The sequence below is a fragment of the Neoarius graeffei genome, chromosome 3 (assembly GCF_027579695.1).
Source record: "Neoarius graeffei isolate fNeoGra1 chromosome 3, fNeoGra1.pri, whole genome shotgun sequence".
Lineage (NCBI taxonomy): Eukaryota > Metazoa > Chordata > Actinopteri > Siluriformes > Ariidae > Neoarius > Neoarius graeffei.
The window spans coordinates 118232090-118254508 of NC_083571.1; the positions used below are offsets into that span (position 1 = coordinate 118232090).

Sequence of the window (22419 nt, forward strand, 5' to 3'; positions counted from 1 at the left end):
ATAAAGAAGGTGGGAGAGAGAGAGAGAGAGAGAGAGAGGACGCGCTTGTGGCACTCACAGGGCTGCTGGGGGTCTTTGGCCAGGCTGGACTGCTAATGCTGTCACTGTCATCGCCGTGATTAGAGGACAGACTAGCAGGGCTGGGGGACAGGGGAGACGGGGTGGGGGGCTGAGACACACAGTGGGAGCTGGAGCTGTCCTGTCACAGAGAAGAAAAGAAGGACAAGCGTGCACACACACACACACACACACACACAAACAGGACCACATAGTGAGACATAGCTGGAGTTTCCGTTTTTTCTACATTCCTCATCCTTCTCTCTCTCTCTCTCTCTCTCTCTCACACACAGTGTTTTTCTTGCTGCAGAACCAGCAGGCTGCTTGACTGTTAGAGAAAGAATGCAGTGGCGAGCAGCTTCTAGTTCTCTTTAACACACACTGCCAGTGTTACCCTGCACCAGTGATGACAACACGGTTCACTCGCAGCATGTTCACTCGCTCTACCAAAAAATAAGAGGGAAATACGGGGAGGGGAAAAAAGAGGGGGAGCTCAGTGAAAAAAAAAACCCCAAAAACAAAGCAACCACAAAAAAAAAAAAAAAGGTAGCTCGGTGGGTGTGCACTGGTTTTGAGAATTTACACAACATGGAAAACCAGTGGGTGCAGAACTAGCACACTTCTGGTAATGCTCACTAAAACGTAGTGGCAAAGGCATTGGCTACGTTACAAATCAGCTGAGCCACCTTCGTTCACATTATAGCGCAGATTAACCCATCTGAATGCTTTCTTCCTGAAAAAAATCTTGTGTTTTTATATCATGTTCCCAAAAGCCATAACCCACCATAACCCAACCCACAGAAACTGAAGTGACCACCAGGAACGAGGGATGCATCGCAGACAAACGATAAATCACACGATGCATCCAACAGAGGATTCAGCATGCTGCAGACCTGAGCGAAACAGACCTGTCTCCGGCCCAAATTAAATTAAACTTCCTGGAATTAAAACTCCCACATCGGCTAAGCCCAACGTTGCTAATTATTAAAAATCAATCACTGTTTAACCTTTAGTTTAGTTTTCATGCAAACTGAGTGCAAGAAAGCCAGCAAGCACGGACTGATGTACAGTCTAAGCAGGCAGCTCAAATGTTGTTTTTGATGTTCATTAAAAAGTAAAATCCTCTAAATGGGGTTTAAACAATTTATTTGCTTATATTTCAGGGAAGTGGGGAAAAAAAAAAAATCAGGAGAAAGTGGTGAGGGTTGTGAGAAGGAAAGATCGGATGTGGCCAGAGATTCTGTGGAAGAAAGATCACAGGACTGTCAAGGAGCCACTGTTGGGATGTTCGAGGTGTGCAGTTATAAAAATCAGCTCCACAGCTTCAGCACAGACGCACGAGACAAAAGCAGCGACATGACAACAGCAGGAACAATACCGAGAGAGCTAAAGCAGATAAACGACAAACAATTAAGGTGATGATACACGGGGCAGCTTTTTGGGTGATGTTGCCGGCAACGGGCAACCAGGTGAGACACAGGGCAACTAATTAGAGCAACAACCAATCAGATCAGAGCAAATCTGTTGCCAGGGAGACAGACATCGCAAAGACAGACACAAAGATTTACAGCGGTCACTTTTGTCTCGGCTTCGGCCTTTATTTATTTTGCTCAAGTAAGTGTCACTTCTGGAACAAAACTGAATAGATCCTCTGGTCAAAAGATAATTTACCATTATTTTAACATTTATAAGTTAAAATAGCCAAATTATTCTGTTAATAATAAACATTTTTAAAATCTCTTTAAAAAAAATGCTACTTGCCTCAAATCATATCTGCTGTAACTAATACCTGACACAAACATCACGAAAACATCTTCGTTTAATCCTCATCTCAGCAAAAAAGACAAAAGGGCATGGACCAGGACACGCTGCTGAGGAGGAAAAGGGCGTGGCAGAGCTCCTGAAAGGCTTGCTTTCTTTTTTTAGATCCTGAAGTTTGTACTGTTTCGCCCTCGGGTTCCACAAGTAGTCGTGCTCCGCATGTGAATTAGATCAGATGATAAGTTGGACAATCTTTATTACAGCTCACAAAAAAGTCATGAGCCGCCCGTCACTTTTAACTCAACACAAGAGAGCTAGCGTTATCCCTACACAGCTAGCGATAACGTTCAGCTAATTGTGTCAGCAAAAACCAGCGCTAGTTAGCTAAATCCCGTTCGATCTCTATGGAGTGGTGGGCCACTAACAAACAAACAAACAAACAAAAAACCTGATGATTAAAAAAAAAAAAAAAAGATACAGGTTGTCTCTCTTTTTCTTCGCTCCACTGCTGGAGACGCCGCCATCTTTGTTAAAAATTTGAGTCGCTACTAGGGCTGTGCTCACAGCCCGCGATACTCGATCGTGCACGATTTTCGGGGGTACAATACGATATCGTTTACTCACTTGAAAATCGAAAATCCCATATATGACATATTTCATGCATATCTCCCGTTCTGTAGCAGGTTGTCATCAATTTTCACTTGATTTAAAGCGTGTTTCATGCCAGAAATTCTATGCTTGCAACCTGTTCCAACCAAAAACGTTTTTATTTACAAATGGCGCTTCCAGTTACTCAGGGCATGCAAACTAGAAATGAGGCGCTCTGCTTCAATGCGCTCTGCTACAGACGCTGCAAGCCGATAATTACGTCCCCCATGCGTCTCCATGGCCTCGTCTCGAGACTCATTGATTGAATAATTTTGGCGCCAAACGTATTCACGCCCTCTGCTTACAATACATTAAAGACATCGTTTAACTCGATTATCGCGATATATATGGTACGATATCGTGAGCAACTGATGGCAAATGAGCACAGCCCTAGTCGCTACTAGCACTCTGATTGGATGATTTTTTTTTTTTAAAGATATATTTTGGGCTTTTTTCACCTTTATTGGATAGGACAGTGTAGAGACAGGAAATGAGCAGGAGAGAGAGAGAGAGACGGGGAAGGATCGGGAAACGACCTCGGGTCGGAATCGAACCCGGGTCCCCGGATTTATGGTGTGGCGCCTTATCCACCTGAGCCACGACGCCCCCCTGATTGGATGATTTTAAGAAGTTGCCCAAAACGATCAAAATTGTCCAGATAGAACTTGTGTTGCACAATCTCAATGGGAAAGTGCCGAAGCGCAACCGCCCAGCAGCACTGCCCAAAAAGCTGCCCCGTGCATCATCACCTTTACTATAAAGTAACGGTTTATTCCCGCCTGCTCTGATTAGAGAGCCCACACACTTCGGTATCAACGTGAAGCAAATTTCAACACAAGACGAGCAACTAAAGGTGATGTTAAACAGAGATGAGCTCCATCAGATCGCTGAACCTCATCCATACCATGTAGTCCTTTAAATTACTGCGATTCCTTTCCTGCACGCATCACTTCCAGATCAGCTTCCTGAAAAACTTCCTACAATCCAGCTGTCCGTCTTCTCACCAACGCCCGAGCCATAAAATTCCAAACTGTCCACAATATGATGCATTTAAAGTCTTGTTCTGACTCAAAGCCCTCAAAAATCTCAGACTGTCTACTTCCTACGTTCTTACCAATCTCTCCAAGTCCTTTGAGGTTCCTCTTCCACGTTGCTCGCCATCTAATCTACAGCAGGTCAGAGATTGAGCTGTATCTGTAGCAACACCTCGACTCGGGCAAACCTTCCCCCTAACGGCCAGTCCCACAGGAGGTCCAGCTTTAACACCTGTCCTGAAGCTCATTTTTGTTGGTTCTCTTACATTTCTGCTTCTGATCCAAGGTCGCATCAATGACGCCATACAAAACCAGTCTAAATCAAGGTTCTGGATACGGTTTTGTTCTTGTAAACTCCATGTACAAGTTAAATTCCAATCCCAAATCCACACGTACTGAAAAAAAGGTTATAATACCAAAGAGAGTTCCTGATCCTGCACCAATATCAAGGCCCCAATGCTTCTGACTTTCCTATGAGAACAAACTTAAGGTCCTATAATTTAGTCCAACTCCATGACTTCTGCTGCACGGTTAGAAACAGGGGTACAATAAGAGTCCATTTCCGTCCCCCAAGGCCCAATCTACACAAATGTACCCCCTGGGGCTCAAGGTAATTGTGTGTTCCAAAGCACTATATAAAGGGTACAAATAAGTACCTTAGAGAGTACTGCCCCAGTGACAAGCCATTGTACCCCTAAAGGTACAATAATCTACTTTATTTTCTGAGAGTGTGGAAAGGCATCACCCATTTCCCTTTTCGACCAACAGGGAACAGGTTCCATTCTGGTTCTTACACCAAATATGCAACCATTCACAGCATTTTGACCAAAAATAAATTGGTTCAGAACCTGAAAAGTTGGTTCCCAGCTGGAATCAAAATATAACTAGTTTTTCCTGCATGAACTACGACATCAGTGGGCGTCATTAGCTTGGAGAGGAAGCAGAGCACAGTAATGGAGAACGCAATGGAAAAGAAGACATCTTCAGAAAAACTGGAATGAAAACAAATATCTACAATAACAGAGCAGTAGCTCAGGTAATCGACGTGCTCCACCATCTTGCTACTGCTGTTGTGAATTGTGCAACACCCTCCGTTCATGACACGTCCTTGATTACAATGGTTCTGCTCAAAACTGGTGAAAACGTGGGCCGTTTCGCTAGCTGACACCAAGGTTGAAAGAATCCTGAAAGGAATCGGTTCAAGGACTCATTTCTTATTGGTCGAAAAGAAGTACTCGTCTCTCAGAAGGTTATTTCGGGAATTCGCTAATCCGAAGGCAAGTTTTGGACTGTACAAGCTGGTAGGCTGTTACATTACATTGATTATTATTCTATCCAAGTTCACGCGCTCTGATTGGCTACTCTACTACTAGGCTATCAGCTCATATACTGTGAGTAGAGAAAAACAAAATGGCAGCTCTGTCATTGAGCTTTTAAAAGAAACAGAAATAGCTAAAAGAATACAATCCCCCCCATATCGCCTGTTCCACACTCCAGCCCAGTCGGTGGCAGTAACGCACCTTTAAGTTGGTTTGCCAACCGCCAAACAACCCTGAAGAAGAAAATGGCGGTGCGTGTGGAGGACGAAATAAAAACTCTACTCGTCGAAAACAACCCCCCCCCCCCAAAAAAAGCAACAAAATATGGAATGAAAGTATTTTTTTTCAAGAATTATCGCATTTTTCACAAATTGCTCCTGTCATTTCGCCGGTTTGTTTACATTCTAAGCGGAAATGATTTTGTCAGACGTTTTGTATGAAATTTTTATTTACTGAATTTGCAAAAAATAAAAATGCTCTGTTTCTCAAAATCCAGTGAATGTGGAGAGAATAAAACAGTTACTCCACTCGATCTCGGTGCTACGCGCCTCGTCGCCCAGCAGCTCATGTACGACTCGATTTCGTGGAATAACTGCGCTGTACAAACTTGAAAATGTAAACAAGTCAGTCTTTTAAACAACCGTTTTCTCAACTGCATGTTTATCCCGTCCCATCCTCTTCCTGGTGGTTTTTGGATCACAGCAGTCAGTCAGACACTTCAGATGTTGCCAGATCTTTGGTCATGTGCGTCAAGACCACCAGTCACAACTTCCAAACAAATAATTTGTTCTCACTGACGTTCATGTTCTCAGAAAAAAGAACTCAACAAGATCCTTCCTGGTTTGCATTTTGTTTCTCAGAAACAGCAGCTGATTTACTCGTACATTCTGTTAACTGTTTATTTCAGCAGCATGTGTCTCCAACTCGTGCAAATGAACGTCTAGTGTTTGTTTTCTCAGACAAATCAAAGAAGTGTGAGAATACACAGAGAGTGCATGACGGAGCGGAGGTGTGTGTCTGTGAACAGCAGCACGGTGTGAGCGTTACACGTGCAGGTCAGCTCCAGCCATCTGAGCAAAGCACTGAATCGGCACTCGAACACCTCAGGCTTAGCGGGAGCACGGGTTATACACTCCGCAGGTTAGTGCGCGCGCACGTGTGTGTGGATTTGGTTTGGTATCTTGTGAAGCAGGACAGCAACGACTCCTTCAGCTCAGCTAAAGCCGTGCCACAAGCCGGAAAACACAGAGGCAGTCACAGAGTGGAAAGCTGCAGAGTATTCCCATCATTCAGAGGGTCGAGACCCGAAAATGATAAAACCAGACAGAGAGAGAGAGAGAGAGAGAATAAAACAGAAAGTGACTTGCTTTTACCTTTGATTTGGGCGGTTCGTTGCCAGCCACACTGCCTTCCTCCTTCTCTGCTCTCAGTTTCGGCTCAGTGGGAGGCATGCCATCTCCAGGCATGGGACCTGCACACACACACACACACACACACACACCAGTGCTGTGCAGCAGCTTTATAATATGATGAAAAAATCCACACACACAATCTGTATATTTATTCCCCCCCGACTTGTTCTGCTATTGTGTCAGACTGGTGTTACTGAGCCAAACGCCGTCTATCACGGCGAGTCGGTGAGGATATAAACACAGTCTGCAGAACACTAAACTGGGGGCCTGAGTGTCTCTTGGTTGTAGCGCTAAAAGAAAAGCGTGTCCTGGCTGACTGTCAGTGCGCTGTAAAGGGAACATCGTCTAAATGCGTCTTTCTGACAGGTTCATGTTTTGGGTTTACTGACATTTAACACTTTCAATTTTTATATTTCCATATTATATATATATATAGCATGCACTCGTAAGAAACGGCGCTGTCCCTCCTACCTGAGGGCATGTTGCTGTACGGAGGACCCTGGAGGTTCATCCTGCTGGAGTTAGCGCTCTGTGGTGGGTTGTAGGGGCCTCCGGGACCCATCCCACCCATCAGGGGCCCACCTGGGTACCCACCTGACCTGCAGAGCCCAACACACAGAGAGCAGATGGTATTAGAGAAGGCAAACAGTGTCGGGCGATCCTGTTAATAAGCACTGAGGAGCTGCTGAAGAGCAGTAGGTTTGGAAGGTTACACCAAGGAGCTTGAAGTTAGGCAGAGTTTGGGTTTGGCTGAGAGGGAAGTGCGTTAATGGCCTCCAACATCAGCCGACCAAAAAAACAAAAAAAACAAAACCCACACACACACAATCACAGAAGGTTCCATGAAACTTGAAAGGAAATATATGAAATGTGGAGAAATTAAACGTGGGCAAACGTTTACCCAAAGTGTTCACCTGCACCTCAGTGATATAAATCAGAAAACGCTGGTCTCCATGAGTCTGATAATCATCAGATTTCTTTAAACGTCACGGCTCTACAGCAGCTTTACACACCAACACCACGTCCTCCCAAGACAAAGGACAAAAGATGTACCAGTCAAACCTCTTGCTACGATTTTTCTGTTAATTATTTGAGTCCCGAGCGTCAGCGCTTTGCATGTTCCATGACAGTAACTGTAACTATACACAGATTAAAAAGTATGGCATGTCAATCTTTAATAAATATATATATATTAAAAAAAAAAAATCAGTAATTGTCTTGTGGCAGAAGTGGAGTAAAACACTTCAGGACATGCTATTACTGGGAAATAATCAACGTCCCGGTGGTAACAGTTACCCAATTCACACTCAGACATAAAACTGTATTTATTGCCACGACGCTGTAATGGTGTCGTGTGGGAACGCAAGCAAAACAGTAAACAGTCGAAACATTAACCTTTCCCTGCTGACCGAAGAACAATAACGGTAAACTTTTACCACGGCTTATTTCATTTACAACTTCATTTTTTGACTTACAAAGAAAGAAAGACAATTTTCTTTTAAAATTTTGTATCTTTGATTTCTGATAATAAAAGCAAAAACAGCCGAATAATTTCTGTTACTGACACGAAAACCATGATCGAATGTACAGGGACCGTTAACGTCCTTTTAATAATCGGTTAAATCAGCCAGAAAAGGAAAAAAAACCCAGCTATTACAAAGCTGAGTGCGTAGACTGGACTCGAGCGCTCCATGGTGTCAAGTTGTCATGGTAACATCGACAAGAACACGACGTGGACCTTAAGATAGTCTACAGCATGAAAGCTCTCCCTTCGTGTGGTCGACTATTTAGCCAATCGATCATTAGAGCACAACACGGTTCCTTTCAGTGTTACAGTACATTATGTTCATTATTTTTATTTCTCTCTCACTCCCAGAACATCCCGAATCCGAATCCCGCTTCACTGTAAAGCAGCCGGCGGAAAAGTCCAAACAACAAGGAAAGAAAGCATCAGTGGATATGGCTGGAAAGTGGAATAAATTACACATCATATCCGGTCTCGCGTCTTACACGTCTCGTGAAGGTTTGTGCTCCGTAGCATCCCGCGAAACGCAGTCAGGTGGGAACACGCCACGCCCGTTACTTCAGACCGAGTGGGAATGAAACGGGTTATTGATCCGGTTTTGTTTTCACCTCATACATTAACTGGTTCTGTATGTGAACGGAGCCAGTAACGCCACTTCATGTCATGACATCACACCAACAAACAAAACAAAACAACAAGCCCGAGTGTTTTATTCCTGACAGAACAATATTTTATACGAGTTCCATTTCATCAAGGTTGTTTTTAAAGAAGTGAACATTTCAGACTGTGCTTTTGGGATCAAAAAGTTATCCACAGATGTATGGAATCAATTTTGTGCCAAAATGTTCATACAATACTTTTGAAATATCAAACAAAAACGACAAATCAAAATACAAAAAAAAAAAAAGTAGTCAATTTTTTTAGACTGGCAAACAAATTATTTGTGTAATCGTGCAAAATATCAGTCTATTACTCTTCAGAAACCTTTCATTTTTGTTCCGCGTCTTTCTCAGTTTTGTTTGCTGTAATTTATTTTGGTTGCGATTCCAGCTTTCTCGTTTGCGCTCCCTGACTTTCTGCTGCAGTTTTGGCACAAACTTCCCATGTGGGCGGGCTGTCCAGGAATGCATTCCCATTGGCTAACTTGTGTTTGACTGACAGCTGCGCTCAGCCATTCCCTACTCGGATTCTGGCAGACTGTTTGGCGAGTGAGCGATCCACTGACGGTAAACAAGGATGGAGTGGACTTCAGTGGCGACTATCGCTACGTTCACACTGCAAGGCTTAATGCTCAATTCCGATTTTTTTGTGAAATCCGATTTTTTTGTGAGGTCGTTCACATTAACAAATATATGCGACTTGTATGTGATCCTCAGTATGAACGAAAAGCGACCTAAAAGTGTTCCGCATGCGCACTGCAGGATACGACGACGTCACACGCAGTGAGCATGGCCAGTGTTTACGGAAGTAAAACCGCCCGGTTGCGGTATGACTCATCCAATCTAGCTTGAATAGCTGCATCCCCCCAGATGGAAATCAGCTCCCTAACCTCTGCGTCCTTCCATTGAGAAGATTCAGAACCTTCACAGCCCGAAGCGTCCCTCGCATTGATGTCATGCGCAGGGGCGCAGATACGTTTTTTGAACTGGGGGGGACAAAAAACTGGGGGGGGGGGACAAAGCTGCCAGCAAACCAACCCCAACATGCCTGTCAAACTTGTTGTTAGTAACCATAGCAACCAAGCTCGAGCTCGCAACCTGTGCAGTCTGCGCAGCTCAACCAACCGAATATCAGTCTTTGTTTTGTTTTATGTGAGTTGTTGCAACTATGTATACACTGCTGTGCACCTCAATAAACCGAATGGTAATTAGTCTTTTGATTTTTCCGTGAGGTTTGCCTTATGCAAAGAAAGACAGCATAGACGTTTTTTCCTCCCTGTAAGTGGGGGGGACCGAACGAGGTGAATTTAAATATGACTCGTCCCCCCCTCTATCTGCGCCCGTGATTATGCGCCATGTTGTTGTAACTTTTTTGAGAGACCCGCCGCCTACTTCAGCGCAGAATAGTGACGTTTGTGGCTTGTTGATGACGTGTAAGTCGGATGAATGCGACCTGGCAGTTCAGACTGAAGTCGCATATGAAAAGAGCAGATAGGGATCGGAATTAGGACCACATATCCAAACGGCCTGGGTCGGATTTGAAAAAATCGGATCTGTGTCGTTCATATTGTCAATAAAAGATCGGATACAGGTCACATATGGGCGAAAAGATCGGATTTGAGTCACTTCAGCCTGCAGTGTGAACGTAGCCTTAGATATTGAATTAATTCAACAAAGTGTAAGTGCGGGACAGATGTGTTGTATGTGTTGCAGTAGTGCACATTATGCAGGCGTGTTTAACGTTAGCAAGACAGCTGTTATATTGGGTAGTGGAGCTAAGGCTAACATTTGACTTGCTGCGAAACACCTGCATAATGTGCACTACTGCAACACATACAGCACATTTGTCCCGCACTTACACTTTGTTGAATTAATTCAGTATCATAGTTGCCACTGAAGTCCACTCCATCCTTGTTTACCATCAGTGGATCGGTCACTCGGCAAACAGTCCGCCAGAATCCGAGTAGGGAATGGCTGAGCGTAGCTGTCAGTCAAACACAAGTTAGCCAATGGGAATGCATTCCTGGACAGCCCGCCCACACGGGAAGTTTGTGCCAAAACTGCAAGCAAAAAGTCAGGGAGCGCAAACGAGAAAGCTGGAATCGCAACCAAAATAAATTACGTCAGACAAAACTGAGAAAGACGCGGAACAAAAATAAAAGGTTTCTGAAGAGTAATAGACTGATATTTTGCACGATTACACAAATAATTTGTTTGCCAGTCTAAAAAAATAGACTTTTTTTTATTTTGATTTGTCGTTTTTATTTGATATTTCAAAAGTATTGTATGAACATTTTGGCACTAAATTGATTCCATACAGATGCACGCTGATTTAATGACCTGCAGTAACAGGACCGGTTTGTACTGTTCCATCCAGGTTAAACTGATCTGATCGCTGTAGTTGCCTCGTTTAGTTCGCTAGTAGCCGCAGTAACAAGCTAGCTCGTGGTGCTACTTGGGAAGTACACACCCCTTAAACAACCCTGCCTCTTATTCAGCTTCATTTTATTCCAATAAATAAATCTGATTACTCAAAACAAAACAGGACCACACAACAAACCTCTGTTATTCAGCCTCCTGCTCATCAGAATGCGGTTAGTGGCGATACTCGAACTGTTAATCTCCCTGCAACATCTTAACGACACGCACATGTACAGCATCAGAGAAGAGCAGAGATCAGGCGCAAGGCTTTCCCAGTTAACGGAACCAGAAGGTTAGATGCGCTAACCAAGCCAGGTCTTTTGCGTGTAACACCTCGGTGCGTAAGCATTAAGGTTAGTGTTAGGCGCAGCAGCAGACTCACTGAAGCACAGGAAGCAGGCTTTAAGGTGCTCTGGCTGCACCTACCCATAATGCTCGGGCTGAGGCTGGCCTGGGCCGCTGGTGTAGAGGCCGGTATGGGGCTGAGGGAAATGTGGGGGGGTAAAGGGGTTCGGCCGTACCCCCGGGTACACAGGGGACCTGGTGTATGGAGGCCTGGAGCAGAGGGCAAGGGCACAACAGCCTCAGTGGTCAGGTTCTCAGTTCAATCCGACTCGTAACAGAACGTACAGCGCCATCAGGTTTAACGATCATCATTAATAACACAGGTGAGCAGTAGGCATGTGCCGATAATCAGTTGTGATCTTTAAACACGTGATACGATACACTCACTACTCCGCACGCCAATTCAGGAGGAGCGTGTACACTTCAGACGCAGGATCAGGATCTCTTTAAGCTGAGGCTCTAGTACATGTAGTTTTAGGTGACAGCACGATTCAACACGCGTCTGTACTGGTCACCTCGCGTCTGTGGATTTCAAGCGGAGCCAAACTTTGGCAAAGAAAACGTACGAGGGGAAGTCCGATAATTCTGATTCCTGGAAAGGAGCTTGGGAAAGCATGTTGAAACATTTAATATCGGCACATTCCTACTCACAAGTCCATGTGTGGTTTCTGAGCGCTGAGGTGCACCAGGATGTGACGAACATTACGAGTCTCGATGTTCATTTATTGCGAACAGATGGTACTGTTTACCTGGCCGGTCCAGGTGCGTGCGGGTTCTGCGGTGATGGAGCAGTGCCACTCTCGTGGGGTTTCCGGCCGCCTGTGGGTGGAGGGGGGCCCATGCCGGGCCCTGCAGACTGAGGCATGCTGGGAGATGTGGGTGCTGCGCTGCTAGAGCCTGCTGGGTACGGACGTCCTCCCCCTGGCTGAGCGGGACCCCGAGCGGCAGGCATCGAGCCACAGGGCTGTCCGGGGCCCTGCCCGTGCATGGGGCTGCTGGCGTTCATGCTCAGGCTCATGCCAGGACCGGGGCCGCTGTAGCTGGGGCCTGGAGCGCCGCCGTAGCTGGGTGGACGAGGGTAGTTACCTGCAGGGGAAAAAAAAAAAAAATTATATATATATATATATATATATATATATATATATATATATATATATATACACACACACACACACACAAAATGTTTCTTTGAGAAAACAAAATAAAGGACAGTAACACTTCCATACATCAAACACAATATACCAAATTTCAATTAGAATTTTAGATACCTATAATATTCTAAAAACTGTAACAATATTTGAGACACAGCAACAAAATAAGGAGACTTCAATAATGCCTGTAGAAAGTCTTCCAAAAATTCTAATTTGATTATATACTGTAGATCTAGGACATGAGCATTTTACTGGGAAACACAGCACTGGGATTTTTCATCCGAGTTCCATCCGGGACACGGAGAACCAAAACCGGGACATAAATCTCTATCTGTCACTCGAGAGGAAATCGATGAATTGTTTGGATAAATTTGGGGAAATTTTGTTTGTGAATGTGTCGATATAATAAAAAGAAAATCACACGTTGGATTGAAGATATGAAGTTTATCGTCGTGTTGAAAAAAACATTTTTCATACAAAATACATTGCGGATCTGAGAGACAGATTTAAATAATATTGTCTGGCGTTGAAGAACAAGAAGCAGCAGCAGCCTTTATTTGTCACATGTAAACTCAAACAGTGAAATTCGTCCTCTGCATTTAACCCATCTGCACACACACACACACACAGAGCAGTGGCAGCTATGCTACAGCACCCAGGGAGCAGTTGGGGGTTCGATGCCTTGCTCAAAGGCACTTCAGTCCAAGGCTGCCCCATGTTGAGTGGACTATCAGATATATTCCGTTCAGCGAGCATGATACTGAACGAGTCGAAGACAAGGAGCTGAATGGAATATATCTGATAGACCATGAAAAAAACCCAGCCAATATTATTATTATTATTATTATCCATATACACATTCCTTTCGAGTGTTCAATGCGTCTTTCTCTTTCAAAATTATCTAAAAATGTTCTGTATTTAACGAAGCAAACCTGGCAGCCATATTTTTTTGTTTACAAATTATCACCAGTCACTCGCTAGCGTGGAAGTTTTACGTCTCTGACATGTGATGTCATGTTGTCTTGACAACCGTGCAATATCGTAAACCATACTCAACGCTCAATCTCCATTGAGTAGAGTGACGTAATACACGTAGGATAAGTGATATGCGAACAATATTGCATGCTATCAAACCAAACGAATGAAACCTGTTAGAAGGGAATAGAACACGTTTTTATTCCATCAATAAAATGTCCTGTATGGATAATAATTCCCGAGATTTCACTCCGATGAGGTCACTCCCAGTGTTTTCCCGCTGACTAGATGCGTGTTGTCAAAATGGCGAACCGGTTCAAAATTAAAATTTGTTTAATTAATTTGTTTTTTCCTTTTTTTGTGACGGTGTCCATATAATATAAAGAACATTACACGGCTGCACGAAAATATGAAGTTTATCTTCTCGTGCTGAAAATATATAATTTGTTCATTTCACTCACTTGTGAAGATCTCCACCAATCGAAGATAAACTTTAGATCTTGGCACCACTGTGTAGTATCCTTTATATAAAACGCTTCACAAGGGACATGGCCAGAAAACAGTTTGACCAAAAACTGGATATAAAACTTAAATTAAAATTAAATGTATAAATTTGTACGCAAGATTTGATACACAATTTTTAAAAAATGTGAAAAAACAACAAGATCAGCTGTGAGCTCCTGCTCGCTTACGCATCCCCCGCTCTCGCTTACATCAGAACGCGAGCGATCGAAGGAACAGGACTCTTATTATAAACGTTGATTTGAACAAATAATGAACCCTGAAACAGGTAAGTAAAGAGCAGCGTCTCTCCCCAGGGGTTTCAAACAGCATCCCGCTAAACTCTCATTCTGAAACAGCGTCAAAATCCACCCTGTGCGTTTCATAAATACACACAGCCTGTAAACAGGAAGTCGATGCGTGACAGACCTGAAAACCGTAAACACGGTATAGAACCCCAAGCTGAAGCTCAGTACCGAGTGGCTGAGAAAAAGGGTGTTTCGGATGGACAGAAATCTGGAGATACGGACAGACAGATGGTAAACCAGTATCCCCCTCCCCCTCCCCCGAGGGTAGAATAAAAACCCCTATTAAAATGGCATGCAGTTATTCAGAGTCAGTGATGTCATTAAGGCAACAGATTTCTACTGAGTGACGAAGCGGAGATTATGAGATTCTAGACATCAGCGATTTCTGCTTTTGATTCCATCTTAAACATCAAAATAAAAACAGTATTCAACCACTAACATTCACTCGGACTGCAAGAACATTTCCAACATGTGAAAATCCAGGAAACGGGAATTTAAAAAAAAAAAAAAAAGTGGCAACACATTGTCTAAACTAAGTGACGATTATTTACTGGTTTCATTTCCCTGAGCACGGGGCTACATGGAAAGGGCTTTTTTTTCCTCCCGCACTGCATTCCTTCTCCCTTCATTCTCAGACATAAAGACTCGTCAAGCTCTGCAGGAGACGAGATGGAGGCGGCTGTGCGGGGCCACTTTGTCAGCACGTTTGCGTGGTGCTGAACGAACATTCCAAACGATGACTGTGGGACCGGAGCATCACCACAGAGACGCTTCTTAATGAGGTGTGCCCGCTGCTGATGAGCTACAGGGGAGGCATGAGTGCAGGCTGCTGATTGCTCGGAGAACGGAGCGTGGCTGGAAGTGGACTGAATCCTATAGTAATGGTGAAATCATGTGCATATTATTATCGATGAAAATTTGCCAAGCGGCATTTCAGGCTCTATTAGAGCAGGAATTTTCTGCTCAGGCTGCAGCTGTTAAAATACAGACAGAGGTCTCCAATTCGGCAAGCTGCCTGTTTCAGGAGTCCCACAGGAAATCAAAGACTTTGGCATCTTTTCCTCTTCTCCGAACAGAAAGCAGAAGAAAATGTTTTTCTGATGTCATGCAGGAGTTCTAAAAATAAATGAAGCAGGTCAAGAAGCTGCTATTTTGTTTCCTGGCGCTGTAAATATTCTGCGTTCTAAACCCTAACAAGCTTGTCAGTGTCTGCCGATTTATCCTTCCAGAGCATGGCGGGCCCTCGAGCACTGCCAATTACAGGAGAAGCTCTGGCACATTCAGCCACGCTGCACTGTCTATCTGAGTCACCGTAATCCCACAGTGCCCAGGGGACATGAGAGATCGGGACAGCTGCCTTGCCGCCGACACCCAGAGATAACCTCCAGCTCGGCACCTCCGAGTTTTATACCCACCGCATCTGGAACAAAAAGTCTCGCTGGAAAGCAGATCTGGAGCTGGCGTTTCCATCAATCCGTCCCCACTGAGGGGAAAACAAGAGCAAGCACTGATGCCAAACACAATAAGCCTGGCAGCTTACTTTTCACTCTGCATTCTGAAAAGAAATACAGGATTTTTACACGGTCCTGAGATCTAGACTGCCACTCACAAGGCCGCATCGCATGTTCCTTATTTTCAAAGAAATGTCATTAAAGCTACAGTAGGCCATTTTGGAGAAACCAGCAAGAGTAAGCTACAGTCTGAAAAGTATCCAACAGAAAAATCCCACCCCCTCCCTTCAGGCCTCGATCTAAAGCCACTCCTCCAAAACACATGAACGTGCACCGCCCGACTACTGCTAGAGGACAAGTCCATAAATGAGTGCGTTGGAGAAGAAAGTGTAGTGTGTCACTGTGATATCCAACAACCTCCCGTCTCATTCACACACACACACACACACAAAAACATTTTCCTAATGAACGTTAACAACAAACACGGCTCATTGTTCGTACTCACACCTGTCAACTAGCTCATTAGCTTTAGCAATACGGCTGCCTCGCCTTGTAGAAGGCTCCAGTCACGCGCAGTGAGTGCGCGAGTAGAGTGCACACAGACAGACAGACAGACAGACCATCTAATCATTTCATTCAGACCAAATCAAATGATCGGAGAGGCTTTTTACAGCCCTGCGACTGCCACAGATGGACTGTTTTCTTTTTATTGCAAGAGCATTTGTTTTATTCACTGCTGTCAGAATGTAAAGAGAATTTCAATAAATATAACAAAAAAATGCTTCTTAAAAAAAAAAAAGACCTACTTTACCTTTAGCGACCCCGGACCAGACCTGACCAGAATATCTTTTAACGCCGAGCTTCAGTGTCCTGAAGGTTCTGGGTTAGTGCCGAGTCCTTAGTCATGTTTTGTGACAAAAATACTCGACTCTTTAGTAAAACTGAAGATCAGGTCCCTGCTCACATCCTTCTTCAGACAGGACCCTTGAAGACCTCAGCTGAGATAAACACGAGTTATCTATCGAACTCATTTAGGTAAACTTTGTCGATAGCAGAGACAGCCTTTGATATAAAACTAGCTTATTTAAAAAGCTCATCAGGGTAACGCTAGCCACGTTCAATCCACATTCACTGGATGAGCAATCGCACGCTCTGATTGGCTACTCTACTAGAAGGCTATCAGCTCATATCCTGTGAGTAGAGAATAACAAAATGGCGGCGTGTTGCTGAACCAACCGAGGACGAAATAAAAACTACTTGAAAAAAAACCAAAAAATACAAAAAAAGGAACAAAATATGGAATAAAAGTATTTGATGGTAAGAACATGTATCTTTTTTATTTTTCAAGAATTATTATCACATTTTTCACAAACTGCTTCTGTCATTTCGCCGGTTTATTTACATTCTAAGCGGAAATGATTTTGTCAGACATTTTGCATACAGTTTTTATTTACTGAATTAGCAAAAAATAAAATGTTCTGTTTCTCAAAATCCAGCGAACGTGGAGAGAATAAAACAGTTATTCCACTCAGTCTCGGTGCTACGCGCCTCGTCGCCCATCAGCTCATGTACGACTCGATTTTGTGGAATAACTTAAATATTTAGCAAACGTGCTCCACTAGAAACGCTGCAGGTAATTTATTTATGTTGGGAAGCTGGTTTTAGACATTTCCCCAGTTTTGTTTTGGTCCTCTCCCCACAGATATTACATTTTTCTAATTATTTTTATCAATCTAGTACAACCTAAAATTGCCACATGATGCTTGTGTAAATCTGGAGATGGATTTCTAACAACTGCTTTCTTTCAACTGAATTAAACCAAATTAATTAAACTTTGGAATCATTTTTCACCCATTTTAACTTGTGAACCTGCTGACCACAGGCGCTTTTAAAACGGTGGACAGGAGTGTTGCTCCAATGGGCGAATTATTTTTTTCCACAATAGTGGTGACAAATTATTATAAAAGGTTATACTATTACTATTCTTATTCTATAAACGTATAACAGTGACACGTGCCCTCAGTGGGCAGTGCGTATTCATGATGAATTATACAGTATAAGCCAGTTTTGTATGCAAGAAATGTTCCAGCAGACAGATTTTTTATTCTTTTTACGGATAAGTAAACACACGATCATAACCGTTCAGCTTCTCCACGCTCGGCTAACTCTGCACATCCATCAGGTGGCTGCGTTTCTGTTGTCTTGTGCCAGCTGCCAGTTAAACAAGTGAAACCACAAGACAACGAGGAGCATCAATCAGAAACGGACGGGAGCTCAGTGACATTATGAGAGCGCAAACTGGGGCGATTTATTATCACACACATGATGGATCGCTTCCCCGTCCAGCTCAGAGACGCAACATGGCCACACGCCGGCCGTTTTATCTGTGGATTCATTTTTAAAGGTCGTCCGAAATTTTTAACAAAATATGAGGGTAATGAGAATGGAGTAGCAGATGCAGGTGTGACAGAATATTACCTGAAGGGCCGTACTGCCCGCCCTGGGGCCCGTATCCGGGGCCGCCCTGCTGGTACGAGCCCACACTGTGGTGCATGGGGCCTCCTGGGGACGGGTGAGGGGACATGGGGGGTCCAGGCTGCTGGGAGCCAAACTGAGGGCCGGGGCCACTGCGCTGCAGGTTAGAGGCAAATCCTAGGTGCACAAAAGCAAAATGGGGGAAAAAAAAAAAAAGTGAGGGGTGGAGCTTGCAGGTTTGGGAGTGTTTCTAATTTGCATGTTAGAGAAAACGTATTTCTTACTGAACATAAATTTTTTTTTTTGTAAAATCTGACATCATGCTGACTATTTATTATGGAGAAAAAAAATAAAGTGATACTTGTTTTCACTTTAAGAATAAAACCCCGACTCTTAGGACAGGGTGCAGTTCAGACGTGTGGCTGAGCATGCAAAGTTACTGCACTGTAAGTTCCTCTTATAACTTGCGTTATGACAGTCATTTCCTCACTAGCCTCGTTTATTTTCTTCTCTTGAAGCTGAATAAGTTAAAAAAAAAAAAAAAAAAAACGCAGCTCCTCATGTTACAGAGAAACCAGAACATGTAAACTCCTCCCTCTGCCCGGAGGTGGAAAACTTAAATGACCGTTACAAAGCAGTGACACCCGAGACGCCCCTTTCCATAAACGTTAAATAAATAACTCTTTATAGAAAGCTCCACCATATCAACGATTGTGTGTCTCATTCTTAAATCAGTTTTTAATTAATTTTAGATTATGCCGAGCATCCGCCCTGTAAATGAGCCGTTACTATAGCGACGACGACATGTTCGAAACGAGCGCATTAACATAAACCTGGGATTCGAGCTTCAGAGCTGCTGTTATGGAGAAAATTATACAGAAAACTCAACACCTTCTTACCAGTGAGATTCAAAAAGCACACAATTAGCACACTGTACCAATTTCCTAACTGAAACTCCCAATGGAATTTCTTGCCAAATTATAAAACAATACAGAAAATTTGTCCTGGAATCCGAGAGCCAAAACAGGCACGAGGGTTTTTATTTACGCTCCCAGCTCGCGTGCCGCACATTTCCGGGCAGGAGGAAGGCTGGGGCTCAACCGCAAGCGATAGAAAAGCTTAAATGTGATGTCACGAGTCAGAGCAGTGGAAAATCTCAGCGCCATTGTGGATTGCGCCCAATAGCAGCCGCTGGATGAAGGCATCACAGGTGTTAATATGTCACACAAATGAGGCCATTTATCTCAAGTGGCAGCAGAAAATGGCGTGGAGAGCGCACGTCTATAACACACATCGCTGAGAGAGATGACAAATGTACACAAGCGACCATTAGGAGGCCTGTTACTGCTGCTGCAGGGGTAATAGTGGCGTGTGTGTGTGTGTGTGTGTGTGTGTGTGTGTGTGTGTGTATACACTCACCTCTCTCCTGAGACATGGGCGACTGACTGAGGGTGGAATGGGAGGCCCCGTCTGATACATTCCCTGGGGTTTGCGGGGCCATTTGTGTACCTAAACACACACACACACACACACACACACACACACACACACACACACAAAATTAACTGCAATATTTTTGTTACTGAAATAATCCAAACCTCCAAATGTAGTTGAATGTCTGCCATTTAAAAAGAAAAAAAAAAAAAACACCCACCACACCTGTGTGTATGTACGCTACCGTTCAAAAGTTTGGGGTCACCCAGACAATTTTGTGTTTTCCATGAAAAGTCACACTTTTATTTCCCACCATAAGTTGTAAAATGAATAGAAAATATAGTCGAGACATTTTTCTGGCCATTTTGAGCATTTAATCGACCCCACAAATGTGATGCTCCAGAAACTCAATCTGCTCAAAGGAAGGTCAGTTTTATAGCTTCTCTAAAGAGCTCAACTGTTTTCAGCTGTGCTAACATGATTGTACAAGGGTTTTCTAATCATCCATTAGCCTTCTGAGGCAATGAGCAAACACATTGTACCATTAGAACACTGGAGTGAGAGTTGCTGGAAATGGGCCTCTATACACCTATGGAGATATTGCACCAAAAACCACACATTTGCAGCTAGAATAGTCATTTACCACATTAGCAATGTATAGAGTGGATTTCTGATTAGTTTAAAGTGATCTGCATTGAAAAGAACAGTGCTTTTCTTTCAAAAATAAGGACATTTCAAAGTGACCCCAAACTTTTGAACGGTACTGTATCAGTGTTGTAGTCGAGTCACTAAACCTCGAGTCCGAGTCCAGCCTCGAGTCCCCAGTGTTCAAGTCAAAAAAAAAAATGAGTCAAGTCTGAGAACAAGACTCCAACTGCACCATGTGACGGTGTCTGTTGCTGCCTTCATGTGAAAGCGTCTCTGCTACTGTGTCGGACTAAAGGCCAATTTATGCTGACAACCCAGTCCTCGCAGATGGTGTCGCAGACAGTGTCTGCGTAGCCCCCCCACCTTCACAGACGCTCTGTGCGCACCTACCAAAAATTGTGACCACCGCAGAAGCCTCGCAGACAAGAGGGCTCTGATTGGTCCACTCTACACGCTGTACACGCACTTCCACTTCCCTACTTTCCCGGTTTGTTTTGTTTTCACGACCGGCATTTTTAAAAACACGAGCGAAGATGGAGCAGCACGAAGAGCGGTTGATTGAGGAAGTGAGGAAGTACGTACATCTATACGACTCCAGTTCTAGTCATTATAAAAAAAAAAAGTTCTAGTCATTATAAGTAACCAGAGGATAAACACTCCACTAACCACACCCACCTAGCGACTTCACGCCCCCTTGCGTTGTGCCGGTGAATAACATCACGCACGCCTATTCCCCCGCTCAACGATAAATTACAACTGTCTGCGAAAAGCTATCTGCGAAAGCCTTGTCGCAAGAGCATGCAGAGGCCTTAACGTTCCTGCTCGACTGGCCCATTTTAGTGAACAGGCTACAGATAAAAAGCTTGTTCATCACTCAGCAAGCCCCGCCCACTATCAACAGGGCAAACAACATGAGAGAGGGTTAACACTAGCTAGTTCATCACTCAGCAAGCCCCGCCCACTATCAACAGAGCACTGAACATAGCGTGTCACTTCCTTCTCTGGGTGGAGTCTCGCCAAATGACGATTGAAGTTCGAGGTCGTCCCCGTCGTCTCCTCGATAGTTCTTCTACATATGGAACACACAGCAGTGCATTTTTTCCCACTGCACGAGCAGTCTGTATAAGCAACACAGACAATCCTAGCGGCGTCTCTCCAGGCATTTTAGCGCCGTTAACGTTAGTTTGTTCCTGAACATGATGTATGAACAGGTGACTGTGCTTCTCTTGCACAGAATTAGTATAAAAATGAATGCTGATATAAATATCTCACGCCAAATTATTATGGCATGTTACAAAAAATAAAGAAAAAATCAGAGTCCGCATCTCCAATTCATGAGTCCAAGTCATCAGTGCTCAAGTCCAAGTCAAGTCACGAGTCCTTAAAATTAGGGCACGAGTCAGACTATAGTACGACAAGCCTGGTAATACAGGTGTGTGTGGGGATGCGTGTGTCCTTTCCAGTCTGTTCACTACAAGGCTAATGGAGGTCAGCTCTCCCAGCAGGGGTGAAACATCGACAGGCGAACAAAAAGGCCTCCTGCGGTCCTCGTTAGCGACATCCGGAGCAGGAAGAGCGAGGACGAGACACTCGCAGCTTCAGCTGTCAAACTCTCAAGCTAACAACGACCCACGCTGAGGGAGAAGCTGGCCAGTAAAGTGGCTCCAAAACTGCTAACAGGCTTTTTAAACTATTTTAATGGCCAGTGTGGGAGCGAGCCACAGGGAGTCCCAACTCCGTCTGTCGGGAGCGCGAACAACATTTTCCTCACTCGTGGTAGGAATAAGAGGACGACAACGTGTGGACGAGCAAGGCTGAAGAAAAACAAACAAACAAACAAACAAGTGACGATGCAATCACCCAAAAACCACAGAATTCTACCTGGGACGCTGGCAGGAGATATGGGTCCGGATCGTGATTGGCTGGAGCCCACGGGTGAGCCGACTGGAGAAGGCGAGGGTCCGCTGCGCAGGCCAGAGAGACGGGGCGACGCGTGAGGGGAGAACGGGGACTGCGCCGTGTTGCTCTGCTCGCCCTGGCTGCTGGTGGAACCCGAGGCGCTGACGGCCGAGCTCAGTGCTGCCTCCGTCCCCGTCGGGAGGTCATCGATGGAGCCTGACAGGTCCTGCAATTCACAAACACAAACATCAGGATCCCAAGTTTGCTTCTGTATTCTGAAGACATATGAAAATTCTTCTCGAGTGGAACCGTACCGACATCAGAGCAACACTCAACCAGGAATAACAAAAATACAATATCAGCCAGCCAACAGATCAGCACCATAATTCTTAAATC

The 22419-nt window shown here is 44.3% G+C and overlaps 1 protein-coding gene across 9 annotated transcripts in view; it reads right to left on the reverse strand.

Annotated features, from left to right (window-relative positions):
- The window catches only part of arid1b (AT-rich interactive domain 1B), a 123285-nt gene that overhangs the window by 22346 nt on the left and 78520 nt on the right, over positions 1 to 22419 (reverse strand). For 6 of the 9 annotated variants that reach the window (XM_060917993.1, XM_060917988.1, XM_060917987.1 and 3 more), the window contains 8 exons: positions 22006 to 22249; positions 19462 to 19551; positions 18046 to 18219; positions 11931 to 12267; positions 11263 to 11391; positions 6703 to 6830; positions 6193 to 6290; positions 59 to 199 (listed from right to left, as the gene is read on the reverse strand). In XM_060917993.1, coding sequence (XP_060773976.1) covers positions 59 to 199; positions 6193 to 6290; positions 6703 to 6830; positions 11263 to 11391; positions 11931 to 12267; positions 18046 to 18219; positions 19462 to 19551; positions 22006 to 22249 — 1341 coding nt within the window. The remainder of the gene's footprint in view (positions 1 to 58; positions 200 to 6192; positions 6291 to 6702; positions 6831 to 11262; positions 11392 to 11930; positions 12268 to 18045; positions 18220 to 19461; positions 19552 to 22005; positions 22250 to 22419) is intronic. The other 3 variants (XM_060917990.1, XM_060917989.1, XM_060917992.1) reach the window with 2 other exon arrangements.